The sequence below is a fragment of the Heterobasidion irregulare genome (genome assembly GCF_000320585.1).
Source record: "Heterobasidion irregulare TC 32-1 unplaced genomic scaffold scaffold_14, whole genome shotgun sequence".
NCBI lineage: Eukaryota > Fungi > Basidiomycota > Agaricomycetes > Russulales > Bondarzewiaceae > Heterobasidion > Heterobasidion irregulare.
In genome coordinates this window covers 803,842-816,067 of record NW_009258210.1, presented here as the reverse complement: position 1 = coordinate 816,067, position 12,226 = coordinate 803,842, and the positions used below count along the sequence as shown (strand labels likewise).

General features: G+C 56.5%; 3 protein-coding genes across 3 annotated transcripts; 2 read left to right on the top strand and 1 right to left on the bottom strand.

Annotated features, from left to right (window-relative positions):
• Positions 1-190: 190 nt before the first annotated feature.
• HETIRDRAFT_157690 (uncharacterized protein) lies at positions 191-5,030 on the top strand (the record flags this gene model as incomplete). Its single annotated transcript, XM_009555078.1, has 11 exons — positions 191-815; positions 904-1,094; positions 1,146-1,214; positions 1,294-1,425; positions 1,511-1,605; positions 1,753-2,209; positions 2,310-2,955; positions 3,057-3,252; positions 3,342-3,976; positions 4,063-4,441; positions 4,607-5,030. The coding sequence occupies 11 exons, from the start codon at positions 191-193 to the stop codon at positions 4,773-4,775; spliced, it is 3,594 nt and encodes a 1,197-aa protein (XP_009553373.1). The 3' UTR covers positions 4,776-5,030.
• Positions 5,031-7,792: 2,762 nt separating this feature from the next.
• HETIRDRAFT_164882 (uncharacterized protein) lies at positions 7,793-8,062 on the bottom strand (the record flags this gene model as incomplete). Its single annotated transcript, XM_009555077.1, has 1 exon — positions 7,793-8,062. The coding sequence occupies one exon, from the start codon at positions 8,060-8,062 to the stop codon at positions 7,793-7,795; it is 270 nt and encodes an 89-aa protein (XP_009553372.1).
• Positions 8,063-8,576: 514 nt separating this feature from the next.
• Positions 8,577-10,361, top strand: HETIRDRAFT_332267 (uncharacterized protein; the record flags this gene model as incomplete). Its single annotated transcript, XM_009555076.1, is given in 13 exon segments — positions 8,577-8,687; positions 8,756-8,794; positions 8,857-8,935; positions 8,997-9,031; positions 9,087-9,158; positions 9,226-9,293; positions 9,364-9,416; positions 9,479-9,669; positions 9,681-9,753; positions 9,805-9,845; positions 9,904-9,945; positions 9,999-10,058; positions 10,113-10,361. 13 exon segments carry the CDS (start codon positions 8,577-8,579, stop codon positions 10,359-10,361), a joined length of 1,113 nt encoding a protein of 370 aa, XP_009553371.1.
• Positions 10,362-12,226: the final 1,865 nt, after the last annotated feature.

The window sequence follows — 12,226 nt, the reverse complement described above, 5'->3', positions numbered from 1 at the left end:
GGTATTGAGCTGGGGGACGAGCGGGAGGGCTCCGGGGCCGGCGGGGGAGAGGTGTCCCGGGTCATCTGTGCGGGCACGCCCGCGTACGTAAGCCCTTAGATAATTACGAGCAAAAAAAAGGCAGGATCGAGTCACGGGCGAGACGAACGAGCGAACGAGCGACCGCCCAGCACCGTCTCCGTCTCCCGCCATGGCGCTCCTCGCGTCCCTCCGCCTCTCCCTCCGCCTCCGCCCCCCCGCCCCCCCGCGAGCCGCACGTGCCCTCCACATCTCCCCACCCCGCCTCGCCGTCGCCGCCCCCTCCGTTGGCGACTTCGCCCCCGACACCGACCCCGACACCGACGCGCGCGTGCTCAACTCGCCCTCGGCCCTCGCCCGCGCCCTCTCCTCCCGCGTCCTCCCAAAGCTCCCGCGCGCCGCCGTCTCCAAGGTCCTCGTCGTCGGCTCCGGCGGGCTCTCCATCGGCCAGGCGGGCGAGTTCGACTACTCCGGCTCCCAGGCGATGAAGGCCCTCCGCGAGGAGGGCGTCCGCGCCGTCCTCGTCAACCCCAACATCGCCACCTGGCAGACCTCCCACCACCTCGCCCACGACGTCTACTTCCTCCCCGTCACCGTCGACTACGTCGCTTATGTCCTCGAGAAGGAGCGCCCCGACGGCATATTGCTGACCTTTGGCGGCCAGAGCGCCTTGAATGTCGGCATCGAGCTCGACAGGATGGGCGTGCTCGATAGGCTCGGCGTGAAGGTCCTCGGCACCCCCATTCGCACCCTCGAGGTCTCCGAGGACAGGGACCTCTTCGTCCAGGCTCTCAAAGGCACGCTCTCTTCCCGCTCTCCCACTCTCACACTCTCACACTCTCCCACTTCCCTCCCCTCGTACTCACCCGTGTTCGCCGCGCACAGAAATCGACATCCCCGCCGCGACCTCCACCGCCGTCTCCTCCGTCCCCGACGCCCTCTCCGCCGCAGCCCGCATCGGCTACCCCGTCATCATGCGCTCCGCCTTCACCCTCGGCGGCCTCGGCTCCGGCTTTGCGCACAACGAGGACGAGATGCGCGACTTGGCCGCGCGCGGCCTCAGCCTCTCGCCCCAGGTGAGTCGGCCGACGCGCTGCTTGGTTTAGCAGACGCTGACCTTTGCGCAGGTGCTGGTGGAGAGGAGCATGAAGGGGTGGAAGGAGGTCGAGTACGAGGTCGTACGCGACGGCGCCGACGTGCGTTTCCCCCGCGTCCTTGCCCACGCTCACGCTCACGCTGACTTGCCGACGCCGACGTGGCCGCCCGCCCGCGCAGAACACGATCATCTGCTGCAACATGGAGAACTTCGACCCGCTTGGGACGCACACCGGCGACTCCATCGTCGTCGCGCCCTCCCAGACGCTCACCGACGACGAGTACCACATGCTGCGCTCCGCCGCGCTCAAGGTGCGTGGGTTCTCTTTTTGCGTCCGCGTCTTCGCGGCCGTCTGCGTGGGCTCCGATCTGACGGCCTGCGTCCGCGCTCGCGCAGGTCATCCGCCACCTCGGCGTCGTCGGCGAGTGCAATATCCAGTACGCGCTCAACCCGACTAGCCGCGAGTATTGCGTGATCGAGGTCAACGCCCGGTGCGCACCCCACCGCTTCTTCTCCGCCGTTTCTCTTTCGCACAATCAAGCTGACGCTGCCCCCGCTCCCGGTGCGACAGTCTGAGTCGGTCCAGGTACGCGTTCGCGAGCCGCCCGCCCTTGTCCGCTGCTCACTCCCTCCCCCAGCGCCCTAGCCTCCAAAGCCACGGGCTACCCGCTCGCCTACACCGCCGCCAAGCTCGCGCTCGGCTACACCCTCCCCGAACTGCCCAACGCCGTCACAAAAACCACCACCGCGTGCTTCGAGCCCGCGCTCGACTACATCGTGACCAAGATCCCCAAGTGGGACCTCGCGAAGTTCTCCGCGCAGGTCGACCGACGCGTCGGCTCCGCGATGAAGAGCGTCGGCGAGGTGATGGCGATCGGGCGCACGTTCGAGGAGAGCGTGATGAAGGCGGTCAGGATGGTCGATCCGAGGTGGGTCGGGTTCGAGGTCGTCGCCGAGCGCGGGGGCGCGACGCGGGAGGTGCTGGAGGAGAGGCTGCGGAATCCGACGGATATGAGGCTGTTTGATATTGCGCAGGCTATGTATGTTGAGGGGTGGTCGGTGGAGCGCGTGCACGAGCTCACGAAAATCGACAAGGTGCGTCCGCGTCCGCGTCCGCCTCCCCTCCCCTCTCCTGTCCTGGATACGGGCTGACGCATAGCTTGCGTGCGTGCGTGCGTGTGCGTTGCGCGCGCAGTGGTTCCTGTACAAGCTCGAGAACATCGTCAAGACGCACCGCGCGGTGAGCGCCGCGGGCTCGCTCGAGGCGCTCGATAGGGACCTCCTGGAGCGCGCGAAGCGCATGGGCTTCTCGGATGCGCACATCGCGTCGCTGATCTCTGGGCCGACGACCACGACCTCGACCTCGACCGCCACCGCGCCGCCTTCGTCAGAAACGACTACGACTACGCCGCCGCCGCCGCCGCCGCCCGCGCCCACGACTGAGGTGGCGGTGCGCGCGCACCGCAAGGCGCTCGGGCTTACGCCGTTCGTCAAGCGGATCGACACGCTCGCGGCCGAGTTCCCCGCGCACACGAACTACCTCTACACGACCTACAACGCGTCGACGCACGACGTCGCCTTCGACGCGCACGGCGCGATGGTGCTCGGGAGCGGGGTCTACCGCATCGGGAGCAGCGTCGAGTTCGACTGGTGCGCGGTCACGTGTGCGCGGACGCTGCGGGAGATGGGCGTCCGGACGGTGATGGTGAACTATAATCCGGAGACGGTGTCGACGGACTTCGACGAGGCGGATAGGATGTATTTCGAGGAGCTGGGGTGGGAGCGCGTGATGGATATTTATGAGCTGGAGGGGGCGCAGGGCGTCGTTGTCAGCGTCGGCGGTGAGTTCCCGCGTGCTTGCCTCTCGCTCGCTCGCGCTTTCTGACGTTTGACGTTCGACCTTTGTCTGTGTGTGTGTGTGTGTGTGTGTGTGCGCGCGCAGGCCAGCTGCCGCAGAACATCGCGCTCCGGCTGAAGCAGAGCGGCGTGAACGTGCTTGGGACGGACCCGGAGATGATCGATAGGGCGGAGGACAGGCATAAGTTCTCGTCTGTGCTGGACGCGATCGGCGTTGATCAGCCTGCGTGGACGGAGGTCACGAGCGTCGACGCCGCCAAGGCGTTCGCGGAGCGCGTCGGGTGCGTATCCGTCTCCGTCTCTCCGCCTCTCCGCCTCTTGCGCCCTCGAAGCTGACGACTCGCGTTGTCCAACCCGCCGCGGCGCGCAGGTACCCGGTGCTCATCCGGCCGTCGTACGTGCTCTCGGGCGCAGCGATGAACGTCGTGCACGAGGCGCGCGCGCTCGAGCACAACCTCTCCGCCGCCGCGTCCGTCTCGCCGCTGCACCCGGTCGTGGTGAGCAAGTTCATCGCGGGCGCGCAGGAGCTCGACGTGGACGCGGTCGCGCACGCGGGGCGGCTGCTCGTGCACGCCGTCTCGGAGCACGTCGAGCACGCGGGCGTGCACTCGGGCGACGCGACGCTCGTGCTGCCGCCCGTGACGCTGGGGGAGCGCGAGTTGGCGCGCGTGAAGGGCATCGCGGAGAAGGTCGCGAAGGCGTTCGCGATTTCGGGGCCGTTCAACATGCAGATCATCCGCCAGGCGCGCGCGCCCGCCGAGGAGGGGCAGGAAGAGGAGTCGGCGCTGAAGGTGATCGAGTGCAACCTGCGCGCGTCGCGCTCGTTCCCGTTCGTGTCGAAGGTGCTGGGGCACAATTTTATCGAGACGGCGACGCGGGCGATCGTGGGGCGGGAGGTGCCCGCGCCGGTGGACGCGATGGCGGAGGCGCGGGATTATACGGCGATCAAGGTCGCGCAGTTTTCGTGGACGCGGCTTGGGGGCGCGGATCCGTTCTTGGGCGTCGGTGCGTCGCTCTCGTCGTGGCGCGCGTGCGACGCGTGCTGACCGAGTGTTTTTTTTTTTTTTTTGTGATCGTGTGATCGTGCGCAGAGATGGCGAGCACGGGCGAGGTCGCGAGCTTCGGCAAGGACGTGCACGAGGCGTACTGGGCGGCGCTGCTGAGCACGACGGGCTTCAAGGTGCCCGCCGCGCGCTCGGGCGTGCTCATCGGCGGGGACACCGCCGCGCCGGAGATGGCGGCGATCGCGCGGACGCTCGCGGGGCTCGGCTTCCGGCTGTACTGCGCGACGCCCGCGGTGGAGGCGGCGCTGAACGCGCTGCCGTACGTGAGCGCGAAGCGGATCGTGTTCCCGACGAAGGATAAGCGGAAGCTGAGGATGGTGTTTGATGAGCATGATGTGCAGTGCGTGATTAACCTCGCGAGTGGGAGGGCGGTGGATGTGACGGATGAGGATTACGTCGCGCGACGGTGAGCGGTGTTCTTCTGTCTTGCTTGCTTGCTTGCTTCGTTTCTTTGACGGCGTGGGCCACGCCGTTGCTTTTCTTTTTCTTTTTCCTTCGTTCTTTCTTTCCCTCTTTCTCTTGGGGACGGCGCGCTGACGCTGCCTTGTACTTCCCCCCCGCGTGCGCGCAGGAACGCGGTCGACTTTGGGCTGCCGCTGCTCAACAACGCGCGCACGGCGCTGCTGTTCGTCGAGAGCCTCGCGAAGAAGATGGAGGAGGGCGGCCTGCGCGGGTACACCGAGGGCAAGATCCCGTCCGAGGTGCGCTCGTGGCGCGAGTTTGTCGGCCGCCGCGCGTGAGGCGCGGAACGGCGGAACGGGCGGAACGGAAATTGAAAAGCGGGTGGATGGTGAAATGCGAACCGCGAATCGCAGAACGCAGAACGCACAAAAAGCAGATACTTCCGGGAGGGCGCGGGGCGCGCCCGGACGTGTGTTGCACACATGGGAGCGAGCAAGCAAGCGCGCCTGAACGATATCTGTACGGCTTGCGGCGAGCACGCGCCTACATACATGCATGCATACGTGTTTTCTAATCTATTTCCTTGTTGTCTGTCTGAAAGAGAGTGCCGGTGGTTCGCGCGCGGTGAACGTTGTTTCGCGTCGGATCCGTTGGCTGATCGGCGACGCACTCCGAGGTCTGCTGGAATTTGGAGGCTGCGAGGGGCTGCAGTGTTTTGGCGCCGAATGAGCTCTGTCTCCTTCGCGAACTTCAGAAGCTTTCAGATCGGGCGTCTGGAGACTCGCACACGGATACCAATGAGACCACCGAGGCTCAGAAGGCTCAGATCAGTACGTGCGGCTACGTAAGTGTGGGCTAGCGTAGGACTACGTGCGGTCCCCTCTGGCGGGTCCGATGTACTAAGTAGGCTTCTTCGATCAGGACGTCGTTCGCCTTCTTACTAGCTGGGGCGCTCCGGGTATAGACGCAGATGTCGTGATGTCGACGAAGCACCGGTGAGAGCTTGAGCGCTTCGTCTGTCTGACAGCTATTAGGCAGGAGCGAGGGGTATCATAGCGAAAGTGACAGAGCGCCCTGTTCGAGTTCCACCACCGCACCGCAAGTAGGTGATGGATGGGTTACCCAGAGGCTCCATGCCGTGTCGTTACGCGGTAGACAGACAGGCGCGGTCTCCATCGAGTGCTATCGCATCTGTGGTGTAAGGCAGTGGCTCCATGATGAAAGACATCCACTAAATACGTGGAACGCGGAAACGCAAATGACAGACGTCAGAGTCTGATCGATTTGAAGAGTCCGTTCTTGCGCGCAATGTGCGACTGACTTATGCGATGCCGGAGATTCAGATTGTTGCAGGATCTGCACCGAAAGTCCCTGAGGCGTAAGGACCTCATCCGACTGTTCGTTGCTGGGGATTCTAGTGCCAGAATAGAATTTGATAATCGCCGCTCCCGCTGGATCTGTGGAGAAGCTGCGGACGGGCACTAGAATAGAAAGGCTGAAGTGTATCGAGCCTCTCGTGAGACGCATGTGCGCTTGGAGATACCGAGGCAGCGCTGGAGAGTGCGACGCATCAGATCCAATATCCGCGAAGACGTTGCCTATACTTGGCTCTCCAATGTGGCTCGTCGTAGCTCGCCATCGAATATCGGACTAGCAAGCTGAGTGGCATATTGCTGCCCACCATCAGAAATGTTACGATTCCCGAGATACGCTTACCAACCCGTTCCCAGCAAACCACTAGACTTGGCTTCGCGTCCTGACACCACATGGGCCCAAGCCATGCATTCACAGACTGTTCACGGGCCCTGCGATCTGTGGGACGAATCATTCCATGGTGTGGTGTTTGAGACTATGACACAATGACATATATGCTGGCCTCGTGAAATGAAGCCAATTCGTCTTTATTGTATAGGTGGCGCATCGTGAACAGATCCGCGATGACAAGAATCCACGAAAGTCGGCGTCTTAGGGCACCAGCCGTACGGTCCTTGGGAATAGAGATATGAAACCTCCTGGCCTTGAAAAGGCGATCTCGCGCAGGGACTCTCCATCGGTACTATAGCATTGCTGCATTGAGCCGCAAGAATCCATGGGAATCCGTACCTCGGTAGCTCACCTGTTTGACTGCCAATGGAGGCAGGCTCAACGTGGGAGTGAGGTGCCATGGTATGGGACAGGAGAATCATCAAGCCCGATTACCTGAACGACAACAGGGTTGAAGTATCCAGCGACTGCATGCCATACATTTGCCTCCGGTTCGATGTCGGATGGTCAGTACAATGGAAGCTGTTGACGTACCCCACTATGGGCGTCAATACCGAAAGACTCTCAATGCCGTAAGTGATTTCGCCCGGATCACGATTCACGCACTAGCTTTTGAAGGCTGTTGAAATCCTGTTATGATCACCGTAAGTGTACATCCTGACGACGAGAGAATGAAAACCTTCAATTGTCAAATCTAGCGTTGAAAACGTCGGTATGCTGTATGAGTCTTAAATACGACTAAGCGCGTAGATGATGTCAGCGAGGAGCAGATATGCTGTGTCATGAAAAATGCCTGCCAGGATGAACACATGCAACGAGAAGTCGAAGTACCCATCTTCACCGCGGAGCACGGTCACTAAAGGAAGACCCCCTCTAGTCGGACAGTCTAAACGCTCTGATGGAAAGTTTTGGTGTTCTAGAGACTGTGTGCGAACAAACACCGGGATTACTCGTGCAATACCTAGATGAACACTTAAAACGGAACCTCGTCGTTCAAATAACGAATCGACATGCATTCAAGATAGCTCGGCGAGTGATTTAGATACAAGCGTTCATGCTCTCGGTGTCCTGAAACGTTATAATGTCGTGGATATACCCGGCCCGCGATCATTAGACGATAAATGGTTGTGGACATCCCATCAGCAAGACTGATTTAAGAGCCCTGGAAGTTCAAATGGCTCACCGAAATACTATGTAAAGAATCTCTGATCTATGGATTCTGCCACCAGTCCGAAACAAGGGTCTCGACTTTAACGAGCACATGCGCTTATAGAACGTCATTAGGCATATGTAGAGCGGGAAGGAGTCTCGGATCTTAGGAGAGAGCTGGTTGGTGGACAGAACCTCGTTCCTAGAGAGGCGGCTCGGATCTTAATTGATAATGTTTTACTCACGGCGGTCGTGAACATGAGAACCCGATTCGAATTACGCGCTGGAACAATTTGGATATTTTGGTCCAAGGTAACTCTGAGTGGAAAGATGAACTGTTGTAATGACGCAATGAAAAATCAATTAATAGACGCACCTTTGGAGAGGTGTGTGCACCAGCGGCCGTCTGCCGGAATGGAATATCCGGACGGTTTCACGGCGGTCAACCACCGATAATCGATAGCTGATCTATTCCAACCACTGGGTAAGTGCCTGTGTGCTCGATATTGTAGTTCCAAACCCCTAGCGTGTACAGAGAAGAGTGAATCGGCCTGGTATAGAGCGATGGGACTAGTGCGCCATTCATGAAATAATGAAAATCAACAAGCTCAAGGTCCTGTCTGGACAGGAAGTATACCCAGGAAAGGGGAACATGAGGAATATTAGACGGCGTAGTATCCTGATGATTTCGTCGTATTAGAAAAAGACGCATTTTATGAGATCGAGGGCCTCGAGGCAGCTGCAAGTTCGGATGAAAGCCCACCTAGACACTCAGTGCTCGGCGCTCAGCCCTGATCACAGGCCTCACATACCATAATACGGTTACATACACGGAATTTGGTCGTGACATGAGAAGCCGGATGCTTTGTCTCTGCTACAGTATAAACCTGAAGTTGGAGCGGCCAGGTGAGGCCCACACGCTGCTCTCCAGTGAATGAAGACAGCACCAAAAATCCTGGTAAATTTCATAGTGAGATTGAACAAAATTGAACATCCTCGCATCTCATAGATTTCTTTTGTTGGACGAATGGGAATTCCGTGCGTTGACAACATGACGAAAAGTTGGAACGTTGACGAGGAACGATGTCAAACACCGGCAAACACTGGCACACAACGCGCCTCTCGAGTCTCGTCGTCGCGCTCTCGAGTCTCTCTCGAGTCTCTGCCACTGCCACGACATCACAATTCTCACACACAGCTCAGATAGGGCTCTTAAGACTATTCGAATGAGTGAGAACAAGCAGTCCGAAGACGTGGTGCCTCAATTGGAATTGTATTCTTATGCGTGGTCTCCAAGTTGTGCGGCTGACGTTCCGCTGGACACATTTCTCTCCAAGGTCTGATTTCACTTTCATTGAGGGTCGGACGATGCGCCGACGCGATTTCAATAAAAAAATTAATACAGTACAAACCTTCCCTTGTTCAAGACGACGGCACCAAACCGGTACGAACTTGACTCCTTCGCTACGTGACACCTTCCGTCTCATCGAATCTTATACTTCCAAGTGGATATGGGTACAAGGATCTCAAGCTCCCCCAAAGGACTCCGGAGAAGAAAGTGCCATTCAAGAAGCTATTAATCTGCGTGTGTATCTTCGTTCTCAAGACTTTCACCACATTGACGTCTCAGGCTACGTGATGTGTAGTGAAAGAAGTCACGGAGAAAGTCGAGAAAATCAAAGTAAGTAATCGCAAACTACGCATGAGGGACTTGGACTCATCCTGCCTGCGTGCAGAACGACAGCACAATCCCAACTCGGTCGAACAAGAAAACTGGGGCAAAGAGCAAGAAAGAACTCCGGGAAGCAGTGAGTTAGTCATATCTCATCTGCTAGAAATCGTGACAATAGAAACACCTTGATCGTTTGATCATAGGAACAAGCAAAAGCCACTGAACGTTTGACAGAGATATCAACCCAGAAAGGTTATGTCTCAGGGAAATGGTAATGTTTCATCTCGGCGCTGATCAATGATCCTGTTGCGGCTTATATGTACTGAAGCGGCAAACTACAGGCTCATCTTCGCTCCTCCTGAGAAAGTCGATACTATTTGGTCCGCAATCGCCAGTATGTCGTTCTAATTTGACATTTCCGTAAGCGAAAATAACGGCAATAATGCATGGATGCAGCATCACTTGTATCTGGACCATTATCTTCTACTTCTGCATCCTTAGCGAAAGTGGCGACCTGCCCCATAAGCGAGACCCCAAACTATCAACACCTTTTGTGCATCTACCTTCCAAATGTGTACGATAAAGCTGCGGTCACAGAGGTACGAGCGTCCCTTGGACTCGTCAATTTTGGGCTCAGTGATACCTACGTGGGACAAAGGTCATGCGTGTCCTCCTCCGCAATCACGGTATGAACGTTCTAGGTGTCAAAGCAAACCTGTACACAGCCATCGGTAATCCGTAAAAATCCATGCGCATATTCAGACATATTGATTCCCTTTGAGTAGGCTTAGACAGCAAGCATCCAAGTGGAATCCAGTCAACAGTGAGTACATCAAGGCCTCGTGCTCCAGTAAGCAAGGCCCTTACCGGTTGTCATATAGGTCTGGAAGCCTAATGCCCTCATTGAAGCTTCTGAAGCAAAGGTACGTCTTACCCATTTTCCGCCGGAACGGTCTAACTATAAGCTGGTCTTCAGGCCCTCAAAGACGCGTATTTTGTCGAACTTGAGACCAATAAAGCGGTTGATAAGATTGGCGTACATGATCCTTCGCCGTCTACCAAAGAAGCTGCCAAATCAAATCCGAACGAGGACGAAGAGAGAGAAGGAAATGTCAGGACAAAAGCGAAACCAAAACCAAGATTGAAGTTGAGAAAGCAAGCGAATAACAATCCTTTTGCGTCCGACGACGACGAGAACGACGGCGGTGCTAAGGTTCAAAAGCCAGCTAGAAGAACAAAAGCCACCAAGAAGCGCACAACATCCGCAAGCGAAGATGAAGACGGTGAAAACGATGAAAGTGACACAGGGCGCAAGACCAAGCGGGTGCGCTCTAAGTGACCCACTTCTGCCCAGGCTCAGTCAGGGTTCTTTGGAGCTTGCCGTATGCTGATTGTGTTATGTTATCTGGGATGTTTTTGTTATCGCCGGCGAGACCCTGGTATTATGCGACCGCTGGTATGCACTACTACTTGTGGGTATGACCATATCGCTCTGCTTCTGATTCCCCATACACCTGATAATATGCGCACATAATTCTTTTGACTTGTCCCTTCCGTATAGTGAGTATTGTATGAATCACGATCAGCATTTATGGAGCTACCAATTTCTTGCAGGGTTGCTTTGCAGCCCTGCACATTATACACAGTTTTCGCAGGAGTTCCGGCAGTCGTATCTGGGAATGTCTTTCCATTGCTCAACACAGACGTATCTAACGTTATAGAGCTCTGCTCAACGGAGTGGGAGACCTCCCACTTGTAACCCCTTTTCGATTTTGGCACAAGGCCAGCACTGTGCTTCAAATGTTGTCCGTTTGAATGCCAGCCAATTCGCCGGAAAAAGCTGCGGCTCTACCCCTGAGGCTGAAATCATCCATGCGGTCAACATAGGTCGACGGATACTGAACTGATCATGGAAAAAATGTACTTCCCCATGGTGTACTCATCACCTGCTCGATCCTTCGGGGTATGGAAGCGTCTCATTTGCATAAAGTATGCTCCCATTCGGCTAAAAGCACCGTTAGGCATAGGCACTGAATTGACGAATGTGCGATTCTCCGTCTGTGCCGTTCTATTCGATGGATGACAAGTTCTCTCATAATGAACATTCCCACTCTCGGAGCCTCCAGCTTCAACTGAGACGAACCTGAATCGCAGCCGCCGGTGAAGACTGAAACCAGGGTTAGGGGCAATACATTACCAAGCACCAGAGATGAGATGTTGAACTGATGACGATCATTACACGCAGATTGGCAGACCTGAATCCACGATGTCAATATGCCGAAGGTTGACAGATGTATGTGAGTTGAGCGGATTCAGGACTATGGCATCAGGTCCATCAACGATTTGGGCATCGCTGTTGTCAGACTCCTGGAGAGCTCCTCGCACGTTACGTGTGAGCTTCTGTACTGCCTCTGTTGCCTCACTGTTGATCAGAAAATCTTAGAGGATCAGCTTCTTCCTGCACCTGTCAGCCGTGATTCAGTAGATATGAGTGGGTACACAGCCGCCCATAAAGTAAGTGACGTACAGCGGTGTCCGGGTCCGGAGATGAACAACTAGCCAAATACAAATAGCACTGCTTGAGTGTGGGTTTTTCAGAGGTCGTACCTAGACATTTTGTAGATGAATGAATCATGAAACAGGTGTGGAGGACATTGAGCGGACTAGCAAAGCAGGTTAGTCGAATGAAGACTGCGATCACGAAGGTGGCGCTCAGAGTGGGATCACACCCGATGATTTGCACGGAAATGTATACGCTATCAGGGTTCGTTCACCATAGTTTAGTGATAATGCACCATTACATAGCGCTGAAGTGTTATCAATAGCGAGAGGAGGTCAGCACCGGCCACGAGGCCGCGATATAGAAGATCAGAAGCACTATGTCGGGCGAGAGCATCCATGCGTAAATCATCGATATCAGCCCTGTCCAGTCGTGAGAGCCTCTGTCAATATCACCGGTTACGAGATGAGTCTTTATGAAGGTGAAACTCAGCTCTAAGCGCACTTTTACGGCGAGCGCCGTAACTTAGAATATGTTACTCATCTTGACGTCGGTCCAGTATCAATGCGAGTGGCGCAAAACGCTATTTTTCAATGACGAGTCAGTGACTCAGTGGCTGCGAGGGAATAAGGATGCGGCGTGGCGTATCGTGAGCACATTAGTGCAGATGCTGTGGACAAGAGTTGAATGGGCTGGTCATAAGT